At 33.5% G+C, this 19,886-nt stretch overlaps 1 protein-coding gene across 9 annotated transcripts in view; it reads left to right on the top strand.

Annotated features, from left to right (window-relative positions):
* The window catches only part of PPP1R12A (protein phosphatase 1 regulatory subunit 12A), a 162,042-nt gene extending 142,600 nt beyond the window's left edge, over window positions 1–19,442 (top strand). For 4 of the 9 annotated variants that reach the window (XM_045062105.1, XM_019835270.3, XM_019835271.3 and 1 more), the window contains 7 exons: window positions 3,196–3,212; window positions 4,266–4,401; window positions 6,327–6,431; window positions 11,714–11,761; window positions 14,209–14,259; window positions 15,633–15,802; window positions 17,272–19,442. In XM_045062105.1, coding sequence (XP_044918040.1) covers window positions 3,196–3,212; window positions 4,266–4,401; window positions 6,327–6,431; window positions 11,714–11,761; window positions 14,209–14,259; window positions 15,633–15,767 — 492 coding nt within the window. In that variant the 3' untranslated portion in view covers window positions 15,768–15,802; window positions 17,272–19,442. Of the gene's footprint in view, window positions 1–3,195; window positions 3,213–4,265; window positions 4,402–6,326; window positions 6,432–11,713; window positions 11,762–13,448; window positions 13,480–14,208; window positions 14,260–15,632; window positions 15,803–17,271 lie in introns of those variants that run through there. The other 5 variants (XM_006933908.4, XM_006933907.5, XM_019835268.3 and 2 more) reach the window with 4 other exon arrangements.
* The last annotated feature ends 444 nt before the right edge of the window (window positions 19,443–19,886 follow it).

The raw sequence follows: 19,886 nt of genomic DNA, 5'->3' as shown, positions 1-19,886 counted from the left end.
TAAGTAAATTGGATAAGGCCAAAAAGTTCTTAAAAATTCTCAATTGCATATGAAGCTCAAGCTGTCTACCTTCAGGATATAAATTAAAAGAAATTAAGATTAAATGTTATCATAGAAAGCTGCATTACTTTATCATAACATCCGTTACATAGAATTATGTATGATAATTATTATAACGTTCATTATTTCTAAAAATGGGACTTATGTTGCTTTGGTTATTGTGATTTGCTATCACTAAATTGTTAGATAATAAAACTTTTCCTCGCAAAGGACATTAGTAATAAATCAGGAATTTTAAGTATAGGAGTGCCTAGGTGGTTCAGTCTGTTAAGCCTTCGACTTTGGCTCAGGTCCCGATCTTGCAGTTCACGCATTCGAGCCCCGTGTTGGGCTCTCTGCTGAAGGATCAGAGCCTGGCGTCTGTTTCAGATTCTGTGTCTCCCTCCCTCTCTGCTCCTCCCCTGTTCATGCGCACGCGTGCGCTCTTTCTTTCTCTCTCTCTCTCTCTCTCTCTCTCAAATAACCATAAAAAAAATTTTTTTAAGAATAAATAAAAAAGAATTTATAACACTAAGGCAAGAAAAAGAAAAGATTAACAGATTTGATTATTTAAACATGTAAAACTAGAATATGATAGAAAAGATACCCTTATTAAAGTTGAGCACATTTACTCTGTTTATAAAGTGAATAATCTTAATCCTCTTTTCAACATTTAAAAGATTAGTATTTGTACTATTAAAAGACTCACTAAAAGGAAAGTAGAGACAGGATATATGAAATTAGTAAGTTTTATAAAAGAAGAAATATAAATGGCCAGTAAATTTTAAAATGCATTCAATCTTAACAACCAAAGACATGACAGGTAAAATAAAAAGTGAAATTAGCAGAAGTTAATAATGCTCAGATTTGGTATGTTTACTATTAAAATAGGCATTTTTATATAAGATTTTGGAACTGTAATAAATTCATTCTTTACTGAGATTAGTATAACAGTACAAATCAGAAGCTCACTTACATGTGTATCCAAAAAAGGTTAACAGTAGTTATCTAAGAGGGTTGGAGGCACAGGGAGTTACAGTGAAACTTTTTTACGCTGTGATACTTTTATATGACCTTCTGGCACTGCAATAAGGTTATTTTTACTTTGAAAAAATAATTTTATAACACAGGGAGCAAGGATGTTACTCTATGAAATAAGGACATCTACCATTTGAAATAAGCTAGTCATAAAATAGACATGCTATGATTCCATTTACATGGGGTATCTAAACTATTCAAACTCTGACAAAGTAGAGTTCTGGTTTCCAGGAGTTGGGGGTAGAAGAATATGGGGAGTTGTTCAATGGGTGTAAAGTTTGTTTTGCAAGATAAAAAAGTTCTAGAGATGTGTTGCACAGCAATGCGAATATAGTTAACACTATTAAGCTATACTCCTAAAAGTAGTTTAGATGGTGAATTTTGTGTTACGGGGTTTTTATCCCAATTTTAAGAATGTAAATAATGACCAGTGATCACACGATTTTTAAAGACAAAGAAATGAAATTTGAGTGATTTCTGTGACTGCTTGGAGTTTTTGTTTTTTCTTAAATTTAAATCAGTGAACCAGAGTGCAAATTGGTGAGGTGAGAGGTGATGTTTTCATTTGATATGTACACATGGATATTTTTTTGAATTTTAATAGGATCTCTTGGGTTTTTTTTTGTTCTGTTCTTTTTTTTTTTTTTTTTTGAGATATAATTGACATATAATTCTGTATTTGTTTCAGGTGTTCAACATAGTGATTCATTATTTGTATATATTACAAAATGATCACAATAAGTCTAGTTAACATCCATTCCTACACATAGTTATACATTCTTTTTCTTGTGATGAGAACTTACAAAGTCTATTCTCTTAGCAATGTATGAATTTGAATCTCTCAAAAATTGTAATTTCGCTTCAGAATTGTTAATTGTTATAAAACTAATGAATAAATCAATGAGGTAAAGCATTGTGTGAAAAAAATAGGAAGCAAGTGCAAAATTAAAATTGGGTGGGTTCTTTTTTTAATTTTTTTAAAATGCTGGTTTATTTTTGAGAGAGAGAGAGAAAGAGAGACAGAGCATGAGCAAGGGAGGAACAGAGAGAGAGGGAGACACAGAATCCAAAGCAGGCTCCAGGCTCTGAGCTGTCAGCACAGAGCCCGACATGGGCCTCAAACTCACGGACCATGAGATCATGACCTGAGCTGAAGTCGGGCGTTTAACCGACTGAGCCACCCAGGCGCCCCCTACAATTGGTTTTCAATTTCAATAGACTAGTAAGGCATTTTTAGTCAAAGTTAGACTTTAAATAATCCCAAAAGAACTCAATAATTTTACAGTGCATTCAGAGATAAATATAATGGAAAAATACAATTATCTAAATTTTGAAATTTTACAAACCATTCTTTTTTTTTCTTTCTTTTAGCAAACCATTTCTTAATAGTTACCTTACAGAAAATTATAGATTCAGCTAGTGCTTCAGTAGAAAGGGAAAAAGCTAAGGATGACCACCAAAAAAGTTTTGTCCCCTACTAAGACCCTATTAATCATTTCACTATTTAGATAAGAAAAGTTATGAAACATTGACATAGCATACCACTTACTTGAGAAAATTAAATCCTAATTTCCTATCCCCTAATTGCTAAACTTGGAGGAATTTATAGCTAGATTTCTAGAAAGTAAGTTTTAAACAAAATATGTGTATACTATTATACATAAAATACTTCAAGTATTCATTTGTTTGCTTCAAAAACAGAAAAATGAGAAAAATAGTTGCTTTGGGATATCATGTAGTAAACTTGATGTTTCTTAATATAAACATACTACTTTCTCCTGCAGGGTAGGTATAAGTAATAAATATGTGTCTTAGTCTCTCTCTTTTTTTTCTTCTAATTAAAAATATTGTATGATGGTATTTTCAGAAATTCATAAAAGATGACCATAAATTGCCAAGTGTAATTAGTTGCATGGCTATTATGCATGAAAAATATAGTGATTCTGTTCTAGAACTTCTAAGAATAATCACATTACAGTTAAAACATATAGATAGTAAATAGAGAAGTTTAGTAGTGTGACAATAGCATAAATGTTATGTTAAATTTACTTGATCTATCAAGTTGCTTTAATAAAAGTATAGAAATTTAGTATGCCTGTGTTTTTCTCTTTTTTCTAGACGGATTCCATTTCTAGGTATGTTTTATATTTTTACTGACTTTTTTCTTATTTTTATTTTTAGATTTTCATTCCATGTTGCTTTTAGATACTTATGGATTTTGTGAGTTGTTAGGATTATCTGAATAATAAAAATCTGTGGATGTTTAGACGACCTAATAACTGTTACCAGCTTTCTTTGTCAAAGCCTTTACTTCTAGTTAAATAGTCCCAGTAACTCACTAAGAAAGAAAATTTTTTCTTAAACCCTTACAACAGTGATAACTTTGTTATCAGCAGGGACTGATGAAACCCACCATAAATTTATTTGATGAGGTATTCTGAATCTTCTCTCCAATCCCTGCTTTAAACAAAAGAAAAACTGTGAAGACACTAAAAACTGTCATCTAGCTCAAAATTATTTACCTTTTAGAGAACTTCCACAGTGTCCTTGAGTCTAACCTCCATTCCATTTCTCTTGCCCATAATTGTTAACCAAAGCCTTGTAAAACCAAGAACAAATTTTTGTATACTACACATTTCCATTGAAATATGGAGGCAATAGCTTTTATCAAGAAAAGGTAACCTGAATTCAGAACGAGATAATAAGAGAATTCTCATGTACAAATGAGATATGTTCTTTCTGTTTAGGGCAGACCTATTATCTGTTTGGATAGACTAGTTTATCAAATCTAAAATTTTTAGACAACTGTAGGCCACTTAAAGGAAAAGTGCTACCAAAAAGTATAATACACCATCAATTATAAGCCATGTTCTATGTTCTGATTTCAGAGATTTTAAAATGTAAAAAAAATGTACCATTTAAAATTGTTGAAATAATTTATCGTGATGTGAAACCAGTTCTGACTTTTGGATATAGATATATTGAATCTCTTCCTCAAATAATGGAAATGAATAATATTATAAATAACTTTCCACTTATTAAATGTATCATAAAAGTTGATTGATAATAGATGAGGGAGAATGTTATCTGCTGTTTTGGAATATCAAGTTCAAATGTAGTAGGATGCATGTTACTGTGAGCTGTAAAAGCCTTTAATAAAGATTTTGACTTTAATTCATCTTTTAAAGATATGAAACCAGTTCCACATCAGCTAGTGATCGGTATGATTCCTTATTGGGTCGCTCTGGATCATACAGTTACTTAGAAGAAAGAAAACCTTATAGTAGCAGGCTAGAAAAGGACGACTCAACTGACTTTAAAAAGGTACTTGGGTTATTCAACTATATTTAATCAAAAAATAATTGTTGGTTGATCTATTGATATATTTGATATATTTGTGTTTGGATATTATTCCTGGAACTCATCATGAAATCAATATCTTGAAATAACTTAATTTTCAGTTTGGGGCGCTAAATGGTAGATAGCCTATAAATAAATAGCTGTTTTGTTGTTGTTGTTGTTTTTAAAGGAAAGAGACTTTATTTCACACTTAAGTGTCTCAGGCTAGTATGGTGATACTGTGATTGAGTTGAAAAGAGGCATGGGTATTGGGGATGTTTGTGTGTGCATGCGCACACATTTTTCTTTACCTATTTGTTAATAAGAGGTGGCCAAAAAAAGGGAATAGAGCTTTCCTAGGAGAATAGAGTTTTTCCTAAGTAACTAAAAAACTTGTGGTAGCTTAAGTGCTATTACAGATTAAGGATGGAAGTATTTAGGAAGTAAGTCTTGGAAACTCAACAGTCTAGGATTCTATCATAGTTCTTACATTTTTTGAGCTTAGAATAAACCTGATGAAATTTGTTGGGGGAAAAAGAAGCCTTGTGATACTTGTATGTGTTCCCCAGCTATCTGGCAGCTATTTGTATCACTTTCTTACAAACTAAGTCAGCAAGAGAAGGAAGGTGGGAGGTCGATTTACATTATGAATAAGATTGTCATTCATTCGGTAAAGAATTGAACCCTGAACTGTGCTAAGTGGTGAGTTTCTACTTATCAGCAGTAGATTGATGATGCTGTCATTACACTTATGGATATCTTCCATGTAGTAGAAGAGAGAGAAGTTATCATACAGTCATACTAGTAAATGTATAATTTGAAAATAGAAACAATTATCCTGAAGTAAAGGATCTGTGTTCTAAAAGTGTATAACAAAGGAAAGTTACAGGGCCTAGAAACAGATGTTCTGAAGAAGTGAAACTTCAGAAGTGAATCCCAGAAGGGTGATTAGTTAAACTGGCAGAATGGGACAAAAAAGTTTTCTACGTGGAGTGAACTGCAAAGACATTGACCTGATGGTAGAACAGCACAGGATGCATTGAAGTAATTAAATTTTCAGTATGGCTAGTAGAGCAGAAAGGATGGAGGTGTGACATTGCAGTTAGGTGTGCACGTCAGGACCAGACCATACCTGTTTCACAGGGTGTTTTAAGGATATCTTCATACTGAGGACCCTGAGAAGCTAGTCAAGGGTTTCTAATGTCTGAGGGTTAATGGAATGGTTGGCATATGAAATTGAGATTGTAATTTGGAAAAGTTAATTCTTGCTGCTAATAGAACAAATTAGAAAGAGGTCAGGAAAACAGTTTTAATATTAAAATAGTCTAATAAGAGATGATTTTAGCCATCTATAGTGGTAGTAGTAGAGATGAAGGGGAAAGAAATAGTAGATTCAAGTGTTACAAAAGTATTCAAGAAATATTTCACTTTCCTTTAAATTTCATTAAAGGAAAAATACATTCATTAAATGATAAATACAACTGATGCTCCATCTCAGTGTCAGGAATTCAAGAGAGAATGGTAGGCAGAGAAGTTCACAGACCCCAAATGAAGATCACTTGGAAGCTATTCAACCCTTAGCTGTAACTATCATTGGTCTGTAGATATGTAGTCCCTCTTTATCATATAAATGAATTTTTTTTAATGGAAATAGAAAAGTTAGATTTTTTAGTGATGTCTTAAATTTGTAACATGATCTAATTTGTTAAAGAGTTTATATGGACAAACACCTGCATAGCATAACCAAAAATTTCTGCCTTGCAACCACAAAGCATTAAAATACTTTTTTAATGTCTCCTTTAATGGCTTCTGTCTCTTATTAATCTGTTTCAATATTGCAAATAATCAATGTGAAATCTTAAAATATTAGGAGAGCAGAAAAGTAATTTGTTCTACCCTACTTTTTACAGCTTTATGAACAAATTCTAGCTGAAAATGAAAAGCTGAAAGCACAGCTACATGATACAAATATGGAACTGACAGATCTTAAATTACAATTGGAAAAGGCCACCCAGGTTTGTACCTTTTTCTGTTCGTTACCCTGAAGGTAATAGTTGTGATTTATTCTGTCTAAAAAACTGGACTGAAATATTCTCAGATGTTTCTTTGAAAGATAAGTTTGGTTACTGATAATAGCTTATCAGTAAGAAGGAATCAAGATCATACAGTTTAATGATGACTTCATTTTACTTCTTTCTAGAATGAATTAACAATACAAAAGTATAGGGGTACCTGGGTGGCTCAGTTGGTTAAACATCTGACACTTAGTCTCTGGTCATGATCTCAGTCATGAGATAGAGCCCCGTGTCGGACGCTGTCAATGCAGAGCCCACTTGGGATTGTCTCTTTCCGTCTCTGTCTCTGCCCCTACACCATGCGTGCACAGCGTGTACTCTCTCTTTCTCAAAATAAATAAACTTAAACACACACACACACAGATGTATAGCCTTGTAGTGGAAAGTTGAGGTGTTTTTAAGCCTTTTAATGCTTATGTTGTGATGCATACAGGGCTTAAATGCTTATTTCCAGAATACAAATGTAGCAAGGTTTTAAAAGCATCTATACAGAATCTTCTTAAGGCCGTAAAATAATTTTGTAATCACTGTTTTTTAATTTAATGTTTTATTTTTGAAAGAAACAGAGTGAGAGTGGGGGAGGGGCTGAGAGAGAGGGAGACACAGAATATGAAACAGGCTCCAGGCTCTGAGCTGTCCACACAGAGCCCAGGGTGTGGGGCTCGAGCTCACGAACTGTGAGATCACAACCTGAGCCGAAGTCTGGCGCTTAACCAACTGAGCCACCCAGGCACCGCTATAATCACTTTTATTCATTATAAATATTTTCTGTTTGTTCCTTAAAAAGTAATTTGATATAATAATGCTGGAATAAGATAGTTTGTCGTTAACGCTTTTTACCTACTATGCAGCAGCCTACACGAGACCATTTTAGACAAGAAAATTGGAATAGCTGAACAAAATTCACAGCTGTATATATGATGTAGGATACATTTGATCTAGGAATTGTTTCCTAAGCTTTTTTCATGGAATACTATAATTGTGGGAGATAGTGATAGACACATTCCTTCCTCATTCTCTACCTGTCCTCATTCAAAGAGAAGAGTTTTGTAACCCAAGAATCTTCGGAGATACTATACTACATCTTGGAAGTTTTATAGGATACTGTTCATGTGTTAAAAGCCTCTAAGGGGTCCCATAATTTTTAAGAAAACAAACTTGTTTAATTTTAACATGAGACCTTCTAGTATAAACAAATTTCTGCAGTACAACTTTTGGAATCCAGTTTGAAGTCACTGACCTAAAAATGGCATCTCCAGTTGTATAAATGAGACTGTATACTTTCATTGGTCATTCTTTTATACTTACCTTTTTTATAATTTTTTAAGTTCTCTATGTGAACTTCTACTTGTTACTAGGTACCTTCTTGTTGTTGTTAACCACTATTACATTGTGAAGCAATTGGCAATGCACAGTGGAGGCTTTGCTAAAATTCCAGGAGTTAAGATAACCTTATGAGGTTATTCAGCTCTGCAGATTCCATCAGCTGCTGAGGGTTTACTATAAGGATATACAGAGAAGTAAGTCAGAACAAGAACACATTTCACAGTGAGGTGTCATAAAAACTTAGAATGTCATACAAGTTACAACTTGCTGGTTTATGCTTAGGCTTTATGGTAAACTGGAAAGTCATCTTTCTTTGGGTTGCATTAGTAGCTTTGTAAACCTCCTCATATAAAAATATCATAACTAGTTTTCTGAAAATAGCTTTAGCTCTAGAGATTTGATCATAATGTTTTCTAAATAAAAATGTTCACTGCTTTAAAAAGAAAAAAAGTTCACTGCTTTCTACAGCAGTGTCCTGTAACTGGTGAGTCAACTAATCTGTGTTTTTACTGCTTACTACCTTCTCTGTTTTTCTGCTCTCTGCGTACCCTGTTGTCATTTCATTCTTCCTATATGTCTCTCATTTGAGACAATTCTACAAGAGAGGAGAACTGATAGAATTAGCCAGTTATTATCAGCATGGAGCAGTCCTGTTACAGCTCACGGTCTTGTTAGTGAAAAGTCCAATTTCATAGGACACTGGACAACCAATAGCAAGTTGCCTTTGGGTCCTGTACCAGTTTCTGATCCTGTGGACTGTGGCCAGAAAAGTCACTGGATTAAAAAGTATGACAGCTTCTGCCTTAGCAGACATTCTGAGTACCATGCCCAGTATACTGAATGAATAATGGGAAGGGTAATTCAGAGTTTAAGACATCGGTAAGTATTCAGAGTTACTAACTTAGTTGGAAAACCTATGTAAATGTTATTTGTAAAATTTAAGGATATATGTAAAAGCAGATCTGATAAACATTAAGCTTTTTGTTCAACTCTAGAGTATTTATCCTGAGTATTTAAGTCTACTATGAATCATTCCACCTGATTTTTTAATTTTCTTTTTTGAGCATTACTTCCATAACATAGTGGTGGCAGTTTGATAGTTGCATGGAGTTTTTTCCAAGGGATATCATCCTATTAATCATATGTTTGATAATAGTTGGCCAAGGGACTCTAGAATCTTTAAGTCCTGTCTTAGTCCAGCCACCCTCCTCCATGTAGTCTCCAACAGAGGGAAATAGGCTGATTTACCAAAAGCTGGTTTGATGAATATTTTGTCAAATGTCATTTCACTAGATTTAGTAATTATGATTTTAACAGCTTATTAACTACAAGATTTACCAGAAATATTAACTAATTGATAAAATTGATTTTTAACATAAGAAATTAGCACATAAATCATAAAGTTGCTAAAATGTCCCTATATGAAGAAAACTCCTCAATAAAATGCCAATTTTCCATCTAAACTTTCATTAACTTACATATAATGGCATTGTTTCAGCTATTTCTGATTTCTTTTGGGTGCTTTTGAATGTCATTTTAAAATTTTTCAGTCTTTTTCTTTTTCTTTTTCTTTTTTTTTTTTAAGTAATTGCTACCGAACTCAAACCCACGACCCTGACACCAAGAGTCACATGCTCTCCTGAATGAGCCAGCCAGATGCGCCTGCATCTTTCAGTCATTTAAACATTTTTAGGATTCATTTGCAGATCTTCAAGGGGCACATTATATTAGCCTTTGTTTTGTATTTCTAGCAATTAAAATATAAATTTAAATTTAAAAACAAAAAGAAATCAGAATTAGTTGAAAAGTTTTTATATTTGATACATATATATTTTATATTTGATTTCTAACAATAAGTAATTAAAATGTCGACTTTTCTTTTTCCAGAAAGAGTAAGCACAAAAGCATAAAACCATTTAAAACAACAGAGAAAGGGAAGGATACCCGGCTATGATTAGATCTTTAACTTTTATATACCATAACCACAAAAAAGAAATTGTGATAAAAGGATCAAAAAGTAACGGTTGCAAGTCTGAATAATACTAAAGCATGAATACTGAAAGGGCTGACAGAACAGAAAATTGTATAAAGAAACATTTAGGGGTGCCTGACTGGCTCAATTAGTAGAGCTTGCAACTCTTGATTTTGGAGTTGTAAATTCAATCCCTGTTTTGAGTGTAGAGATTACTTAAAATCTTTAAAAAGGAAAAAAAACATTTAATGATGAAATATATTTTTAAGTAAATTTTGTAGTTAATAGTCATAAAAGAGCATTCTTGTTAATAAAGTTGCCAAAAAACAGGGCACCTGGGTGGCGCAGTGCATTGAGCATCTGACTTCAGCTCAGGTCATGATCTCTCAGTTTGTGGGTTTGAGCCCCATGTCAGTCTCTGTGCTGACAGCTCAGAGCCTGGAGCCTGCTTCAGATTCTGTGTCTCCCTCTCTCCACCCCTCCCCCACTCTCTCTCAAAAATAAACTTTAAAAAAATGTTACTTATCATTCTTTTAAAAAAGGTGTCAAAGGGGCACCTTGGTGGCTCATTTGGTTAGATATCCAACTTCGGCCCAGGTCATGATCTCACTATGTGTGGGTTTGAGCCCCACATCAGGCTCTCTGCCATTAGCGAAGAGCCTACTTAGATCCTCTGTCTCACTTTCTCTCAGCCCCTCCCCAACTTGCTCTCTTTCTCTCTCTCAAAAATAAACATTTAAAAAAAGTTGTCAAAAACTATTTTGGGGGGCACCTGGTTGGCTCAGTCGATTAAGCGGCCGACTTTGGCTCAGGTCTCTCATGGTTCATGGGTTTGAACCCAACATCAGGCTCTGCACTGACAGTTCAGAACCTGGAGCCTGCTTCAGATTTTGTGTCTCCCTCTCTCTTTCTGCTCCTCTCCTGCTTGTATCTCTTTCTCAAAAATAAATGAATAAACATTAAAAAAAAAAAAAAAAACACTTCTAGTAAATTGGTAAGATTGATTATTCAGCAAATTCGCTTTTGGGAAGTGAGCCATTTGATGAGTTTTTGGTTGTTTTTTTTTCCAGCAAAGTGACCAGGAATCCCAAGGGAGATAAATGTACAGAAGTCAGTGTAAGTCAGAAAGAACTAGGATAGAACTTGTTTTTTAACTGGGTCTTTTACTCAGTATTCATATGCAGAGCTTTGTGGTGTTACATGCACCATATGACTTAAAATCCCAAGGGTCCTTTCCATCCCCCAAATCTCAGGGGACTTTGTCAACTTTGAGTTGATCACATTGTACAGGAAGCAGGAAAATGAGTCCTAAGTTCACCAGGAGAAGAAAAGCTATGTAGCTAGGATCTCTTCTAAGTGACCAGGAGTATGAACCTTACTTACCAGTTTTGGAATATGGGTGATTGTTAACAAAAACTCTAGAGAGAGAGAGTGGGCAAGACTAAGCTGGGAGAGAAAACAAAATTTAGGCCAGTTCACTGGTTTGTCTGCATGGATATTTCACTCAATCTAGTCCGAACTACATTTCAGTCAAGGTCTTAGAATTTGACCATTCGGATTAGCCACTCCTCCTGGTGGTGTAGGAAAGGAGAGAGTTTGAGCATTGGAGGAGAAACTGTAGGATCTTTTTGGTGTTGTTCCACAGTTCTCCTCCTTCCTTACCCCGTACTGTACTATGTAAAGACCTGAGGAAAGTGGAATGTAGTCCATGAGAGCTGTGGACACCATTCTGTTTCTAAGCATTCCTTTAACTTTTTATTGTTTCAATACAAAACTGATTTTTATTTATACCTGTGTATTCCTCTACCTGACTAGTATGACTTATTTGAATACCACTAGAGGAGAGCTACTGTGGTCCTCCTCCACTACCACCCCCCACATTTACTGTACTTAGATCCCTTTTATATTTCTTACTTTGTTACAGAGGCAAGAAAGGTTTGCTGATCGGTCACTATTGGAAATGGAAAAAAGGGTAAGTGTCCGTTTTATTGAGTAAGTAATCTTTTTCCCCTTTTATTGTTTTATATAAGCAGTAGTGGAGGATTTTTTTCTTTCAGTTTTGGCTTTATGGTTGATAGTTTTAATTAGTGTAGATTAATGTTAATTTAATTAGGAATGTTTTCTGGCTTAGCTTCTTTATACAGTTCTATGGGATCTCTGTAGGTGTGAAATAACCCTGCCTCTGTAGGTGTTAAGAGTTAATTTACCATGTTATTCCTTTTATGGATTAAAAAAATCTTTGCCTTCATTCTGAAATATACACATTGTGGTAATGAATCTGATGTTTTTGATATGCCATTTATCTCCTTTGGTTTTCTGTGGTGATATACTTAAAACATTTTGGTCATGTATACATTTAGTTTAATTGTTTGCAAAATTTAAAGTTTATATAAGATTCTAAGAACATCAAATTTTAAAATTCTTTTTAAATTAATGATGCTTTACTTAATTTTGAATTTAAATATTTAACTTAAATAGGATATTTTAAACAAAAAATGATTATTAGAAAAGCTTTTTGCTCTTTTTTGTCTTTCTGTAATTTTTTAGCTGGCTGTGATATAGTCACGTGTATTTCTTCATTTATTATTGCTATTGCTCAGGGGTCTTACAGTGGCCATAGGAATAACTCCACAAGTTTAGTTTGAGCAGTTCAGAATGTATAAATGATCAAAAGTTAAAGGAAAATGCCCAAAAAGTATCTGTTAGTTCACGTGAGCTGTGGTTAGAGAAGTTATATCCTGGGTAGCTGTGATCTCTAAGTCAAAGAATAAATAATCAGGAGCAGTTGATAAAACATTTTCTTCCATTCCATTATAAAAATAGCCAATTTACCTTTTTGACCAAAAACAAAAAAGAGAGAGAGAGAGAGAGAAATGATGTCTGTCCTTTTTTATTCTTGGCTTGCGCATACATGATACATATATTCATACTCTGACATTCTCATCTGACTCCTTTGCCTGCCTGTCGAATGCAGATAAATTACTGAGTAGCTTATCTACTTCCATTTTAACAGACATTAGTAATCATAGTATTAATAATAACTGCTAGCATTTATTCAGTGTACCAGGCAGGCACTGGGCTAAGCACTTTACATACATTTTCTCGTAACCATATTTTTTAATGTTAATAAGTTTGCCAAACAGAAGAAATTGCCTGCATCTTTATAATTGCTATTTTGGTGATAAGACAGTTAGATATAGACAAGTGTTCTTGTCTTTTTTTACCAGAAAATAGTTAAAATCTTGAAGGTACCTAATAAAATTAAGGATGTTGGGGCAGAAGGAAATAGGCTATTTATGACATTTCACCAAGTTACGAGGATCAAATATGACACTATATATCCTAGTGTTTTGGGAAATGCAGTGGTTTTTATGAATTAGTCATGGCTGTATTACTAACTAGCAGAAAGTCCTATTCATAGGAAATAACATTTTTGTCTATGTAATAGTGTTTAAACAAGTTAAACATAGAATAACATGGTACTTAAAAGACTATGAGTAGGATCCTATTTTTTTTTTTTACATCATATAACCTAAAACATTAACATTTACAGTAAATGTACTGCTTTACTAAATATCAACATTAATTATTAATCTGGGAAAGAATGTCTTGGGAATTCATAGTGATTAAACTAAATTTAAATGGTTTGTATCTGAAAGGTGACCGGCAAGAGTCAGTATCTTCTGGGCGGTATGACCTAACCAAAGTTTTACAGCACATTAATTACTGCTGCTTGCTTTTTGCATAACACCCTAGAATGCTTATTATTTAAGGCAGAATAAAACAGTACACTGCAGTAACGTATTGTATGTTGCCTTTGCCTGTCACTCTTTGAAAGGAGGAACATGAAAATATATGCTGCAGCTGCTGCTTCATTAGAGTCACGGCATCAGTGCTGCACACAGTATCAAGCTCAGTACAAAACTGTAAAGCCAACTGGATAAATAATGGCTAGTAGACCTTGCAGGTGGAGGAGATGAACTTCTCTTAGATCCTTTTGAAAGTTGACACATATTTTAGGCATGTTTGCTTCTTGCGTTTCTGCTTCTGTCACTGTAGAATAATTGCATCTATGTGTGGGGTTTTTTTTCCTCTCTACATAATCCTCAGTCTTGAGTATTGGTTTATTCTATGCCTAAGTTTAAATGAACTGAAAAAACAGTTTGAACATGTTATGTAGCATCTTACCTTAAAGTCAAAGCTTTAAAGAAAGAGCTTATAGAAATTAATAAAAATAATAATCTTCATATTTATTTCTTGAAAGAAATTTGGAAAGCTCTCTGCACATCACTGGCATCACATCTTTTTCCACACTGCTCCTGATTTGATTTTTGACTCTAAAGTGTCACTATTTCACAACTTAGAGAATTAAGAATATAATAATTATGTGATAAATATTGGTACCTTAAATTGATCTAGGAACGAAGAGCTCTAGAAAGAAGAATATCTGAAATGGAAGAAGAGCTCAAAGTAAGTAAACCATGCTACTACTTATGAGAGACAGTGCTGTTTACGAACTTAAATTTTACAGAACTAATAACATACTGTGTTCATGTTAATTGTTCTCAACACTGATTGTGTAATTTGTGAATTATCCATATGCCGTGCTTCTCTTTATTCCTAAATCCAGGTTTTAGGTGAGCCAGGAGAACATTTATAATTCAAATCTTTTTGTTAATCAATTTTTATGGCTGTTTTGATAGTCAGGTGTAGAAGAAATTAGACAATAATGACTGTAAGATTTGGGATTTAGTATTTATTCTTCACATTTCACATACTCTGTTTCTTTTTTTTTTTTTTTATGAAATTTATTGACAAATTGGTTTCCATACAACACCCAGTGCTCATCCCAAAAGGTGCCCTCCTCAATACCCATCACCCACCCTCTCCTCCCTCCCACCCCCCATCAACCCTCAGTTTGTTCTCAGTTTTTAACAGTCTCTTATGCTTTGGCTCTCTCCCACTCTAATCTCTCTTTTTTTTTTTTTCCTTCCCCTCCCCCATGGGTTCCTGTTAAGTTTCTCAGGATCCACATAAGAGTGAAACCATATGGTATCTGTCTTTCTCTGTATGGCTTATTTCACTTAGCATCACACTCTCCAGTTCCATCCACGTTGCTACAAAAGGCCATATTTCATTTTTTCTCATTGCCACGTAGTATTCCATTGTGTATATAAACCACAATTTCTTTATCCATTCATCAGTTGATGGACATTTAGGCTCTTTCCATAATTTGGCTATTGTTGAGAGTGCTGCTTCACATACTCTGTTTCTTGGAGAGTAAATGGTGGAGTGGGGATCGATACAAAAGTGTTTTCCTTTGAAAATAAAGGACTTTACGGTAGTGGGCCAGCAGAGCTATATTTTATGGAACTCTGAATTACCTGTAGAAGTAACAATTTGTTTTGAATGTTGGAAGGAACACTTCTTGCAGGGGGAACAAAAATAGCACAGTTAATTGATTACCTTTTATCATATTGTCTTGCATAAAATATCTTTATCACATTATGAATTAATGAACTGATACTTAGGAAAATGTGCCTATAGAATTAGACTGTCAAGATTTAATTATTGTATTGCTGAATTTGGTTCTTTGTTAGAATATTATTACTGAATGACTTTGGAGACAAATTTTTTGGATTTTGTTTGTTTATGTATTTTGTTTGATATGGAATTTTAGGACTACACTATTTACCTTTGTGAATCTCATGGAATATCCTTTTAAGACTCTTAATTTTTTTCCTCTTATATTCATTTATCAGTGATTCTTTGTATTTTTATTGTCCTCTTTTCCATTTTCTTATTTTTTTATTTTCTATTTCTTTATGTTCTAATTCCTGCAGAACCTGCACCAAATAAAGCAAATTCAGACTCTGAGAGAGTTAAATGAACGACTGCTGACTGAGAATAGGGCCTTGACAAGAGTGGTAGCCAAGCGCTCAGGGTTCTGTAGGCAACTGCAGTCTGTGAACCTATAACTTATAGTTTCATCATTTCTTCTTGGTAGAGCCAGGCAGGTGTTTTTGTATTAGTAAGCGTGTCTTGAGCTCACTTTTACAAATTAATGCCATTGTGTCTGTAGCTTATCATATAACTGTTAATTATGCATGGCTTCTCAGAATGTTAGAAAGTGTCACTAATTGTATATTCTGACTGATAAACTACAGTGAATTTAGAGAACAGTTTAGGGATTTAAAGACTTGTCTGCACTTTTGCAAAAGCTTGTGCACATTTTTGGCTCTACAGATAATTTATGGATTAAAACTATGACCATTTAAAATTCTTGACTAGAAAGAAAAAGGAACGTAAACAATGTAACATGTATTTTACATATAATTAATATGTTGAAGGTGACTATTAAACACGTTTTATCTGTTTTTCAAAATAATGTCATTTTCACTCAGAACCACTTCAGGTAATATTCACTTAGTCCTTTACAGTGGTATCCTGATACATAAACTTCACATTACTGTATTGTATAACCATATATTCTGAAAACAAGAATTGATTCATTCCATATAAATTTAAACTCTTCATAAAGATTTTGCTTAAGGTAATTTTGCCAAGTAGAAGTTTTACTTTTGTCTACTTTTACAATCTAGTACATCTTGAAAGCTGAGGAAAGGTAGTAGAAAACTATTTCCAGTATCTTGCAAAGTATGTTAGTGTCCAAAGTATAAACTGTTCTACTTCCTAGCAAATCTGGCAGAGCACATGGAATTTAAGTCATTCTTAGTAGAAAATCCAGTTTACTGCTAACATTTCCACCCCCTCCTTCAGTTTGTCTATAGAACAGAAGATAGATTTCCTTTGAGGACCTGAGCATGTGTTTTTCTCTTTGTTCCAAATACTGGTTGTTTTTTCAGTGCTTAGATATTTTCATAAATATATTTTGGCTTATAAGTTATTTTATACTATTCCAATAATAGGAATAATTGTTATCGTTTAATGAGCACCTATCTTGGATCAGACACTGTAGTACATGCTTAAGCTTAGTACTACAGTTGAATCCTTTAAGGAATTCTAATAATTTAGAACAAGTCTAACTCCCTCAAAACTTCCCTAAATAGGCTGGTTTTCTTGTGGAATAATATTTAAGGTCCGATGTAAATAAAGTAAAAGGGTTTGGTTTAGGTGCTGATAGAAGTCTTAGAGGAACTCCCTTTGAGAGCCTATCCTAACAAAAACAGGCTTCATTTTCTTGGCTGCTCTAATACAGTGTGCTTGTGAGTCATAATATCAAGTGATTTAGTACATTCCAGATGATAACTTTGGGAAAATAAACTTCTCATTCCATCATTTATTAAACTAATTAGCGTCACAAATCAAGTTTTTTCTTTCTTATACGTTTTAGCCACTAGAAATTTATATAACTGACAAAGCTTGTTCATGTGTCTTGTGGTGAAAATATAAAAACACTAAGGGTAACATTTTTGTCTTCCTATTGAAGTAAAACCGTTTCTTTTATTTTTACCCTCATAGATGTTACCAGACCTAAAAGCAGACAACCAGAGGCTAAAGGATGAAAATGGGGCCTTGATCAGAGTTATAAGCAAACTTTCCAAATAAAAAAAAGGAAAAAAAAGCAGCAAGTAATGGAATTGCACATATGAGCAACCCAGTGGACCATAATTGACAGTCACTGGAAGCCTGGGAAGAATCCAGGGAGACTGTCATTTTCGGATATCCTGCCAAATGCCCTCTTATCTAGGAATTTTGTTTTGTTTAATTTTCTGGGTTTTTTTTTTTTTTTCTTGTATCAAGACCATTGTTTCATGTTAATGCAGCTGCTGAGAAGATTTTTTTTTTTAATGACTGAGAAAACTTGTTTACAGCTCCAGCATTTAAGGAAAGTGTTCAAGGCCAGATATGCCTCAGAGATATTTAACCAGTAAGCCTTAGTTGTACATAAATACTTTTGTGTCAACAAAAACTTTCAGCTCTCACAGAAGACAGTTATTCAACATTTTTTGATGTGCCACAGTTTCCAGTTTTTCGATATTTTTTTGCTTTACATCTAAGTTTGGGTTTGTATTTTTTCCTTCTAACTCTTCATGTGGCAGACTCATCTATGTTTTCACAGCTTTCTCATTTACAGAAAAGAACACCTGTTCTCCTGATATCATTGTCATGTATTAGGCTAATGCTCTGTTGTCTTCCGCCTGGAACTGAATTGCTTGGTGGAACATTTGCTTTCACTGTTTGTGCAATATGCATTTATTTCTTATATGAATGCTTTAAAGTCAATTGAGATTAGATTCTTTTAAGTCCTATTTTCTGCCTTTGTTGGTCACTTTTTTGTTTTTGTTTGTTTTTTATTATTGTAGTATATAATCTTCACATTCATTTTAGCAGGTACTGAGTGATGCTGTATATATAAATAAGTGTATTGTTTTGATTTTTAGACCACCACATGGCATGCTTGACTATTTTCTTAATTCAAATGTCTGTTAATGCAAAGTAGGCTACTCCATAATAGTGTTAAAAACAAAATTTGCTAACAATGTGATATAAAGACTTAAAAAGTAACACATTATGTGGGGCCCTATCTTTACAAAAGTTTTCTACTGTAAAGTGCTTTTACTTTTATTTTCAGTTTTCATTTGATAGTATTCAACCACAACTAAAGTTGCATAAGATAATTGCTTCACATTTCACATACCTATATTTATCTGAGTGCTGTCTAAAACTGTTGTGCTAGCCAAAGTAATGCTATGAAATCATTTGCAGACTTAACCGTGAGTTAATGTTAAATGCACTGTTATTGCCATGTGAAGAGGCATTGACTTTGATACCACCATCATGTTCAGACCATTTTATACATTTCAGTGGCCTTTTAAAAAAAAAAAAAAAAAAGCAAAACCAAGTACATAGTGAAGATGGCTTTTATTTGGACAAATAGCTTTTATATTTTCATCAAACCATGCAAAAAAATACCACATCTTTCTGGCACATAACTGTCTCCTTAACCACTGAACAGTTCAGCCATTTGAATAAATTGTACATTGTAAAGCTTATAGTAGCTAATTGTATTATTGATTGTATTGTATACTATATTAAATGTGAATTTGTACCCCTTCATTTTAAAAGGTCATTGTGTTCTACTGCCTATTTTAGATTACTTTGGGGCTGGGAAAGGGTGTTTTGGTAAGCAGGATTTTAAGTCCTCTCTCTCTTGATTGGTTTTATGAAGATATAAGGTTATGCTCTTACTACCAAGCTCAGGATTCTTGATTTTTAAAGGTACAAGGATAGTTATGGGAATTTTATTTTTGGTTATATTTGAACTGTATGAATGGTGGGTCTGAATATAGAGAATTTCCATGGTCTTATGTGGACGTAAAATATACAGATAATTGATCAGTTTGAGTGACTGCAACATGTTCTGGTTGCACAACAGTTAGGCATGCTAAGGATTATATTTGTGAAGTTTGGATGCCTGTGAAGAATGATTAAATACATGTTTCTAATATTTTAGTGTTTTGTATTTAGGTTATTTATTCTTTGTATCTAAAACTGAACAGCTACTGTGCTATATTGATTTTATTGGTAGTATTGAGCAGACCTTGTTTCTGCATGAAACTAGTTGCAAAACCCACTATTTTGGAAATAAAAATGTATTTTGACATATACAAATAAAATGAATAAAACTATTTTAAATGTGTGACCTTTTACTGAAGACACTTAAATTTTGTTCTGAGATATTTAAATTCTGCATGGGTATTTTTTCACTAATTGCTTTACTTGGATTCCAATTTGAATAATTTTCGAAATTGTAATATTGTGATAATTTGCACAACATTGTACATGCACATCTGTAAATGCAATCTTAATTGCCATATTTATGCAATCTGTGTACCAATTTCGACAAATGTTTATATATTTTACATAAAGCTGTCTGTATGCAGAATCTGAGAACTAGTTTTTTTATGATAATAACTGGGTAAAAAATAATAGCAAGTGTCAAGATAGTAGCTTTGTAGCATGAGATTTCATTCACATAGACATTTTGTGGTTTCTAAATTAAACCTGTGCTTTTTCTTAGCTGCAGACATAGGCTTGGGAATACATATAAAGATAATACTCCATTGAAATGT

The sequence above is a fragment of the Felis catus genome, chromosome B4 (genome assembly GCF_018350175.1).
Source record: "Felis catus isolate Fca126 chromosome B4, F.catus_Fca126_mat1.0, whole genome shotgun sequence".
NCBI lineage: Eukaryota > Metazoa > Chordata > Mammalia > Carnivora > Felidae > Felis > Felis catus.
Note: the sequence above shows the minus strand (reverse complement) of the source record. Positions and strands in the feature narration are given on the sequence as shown.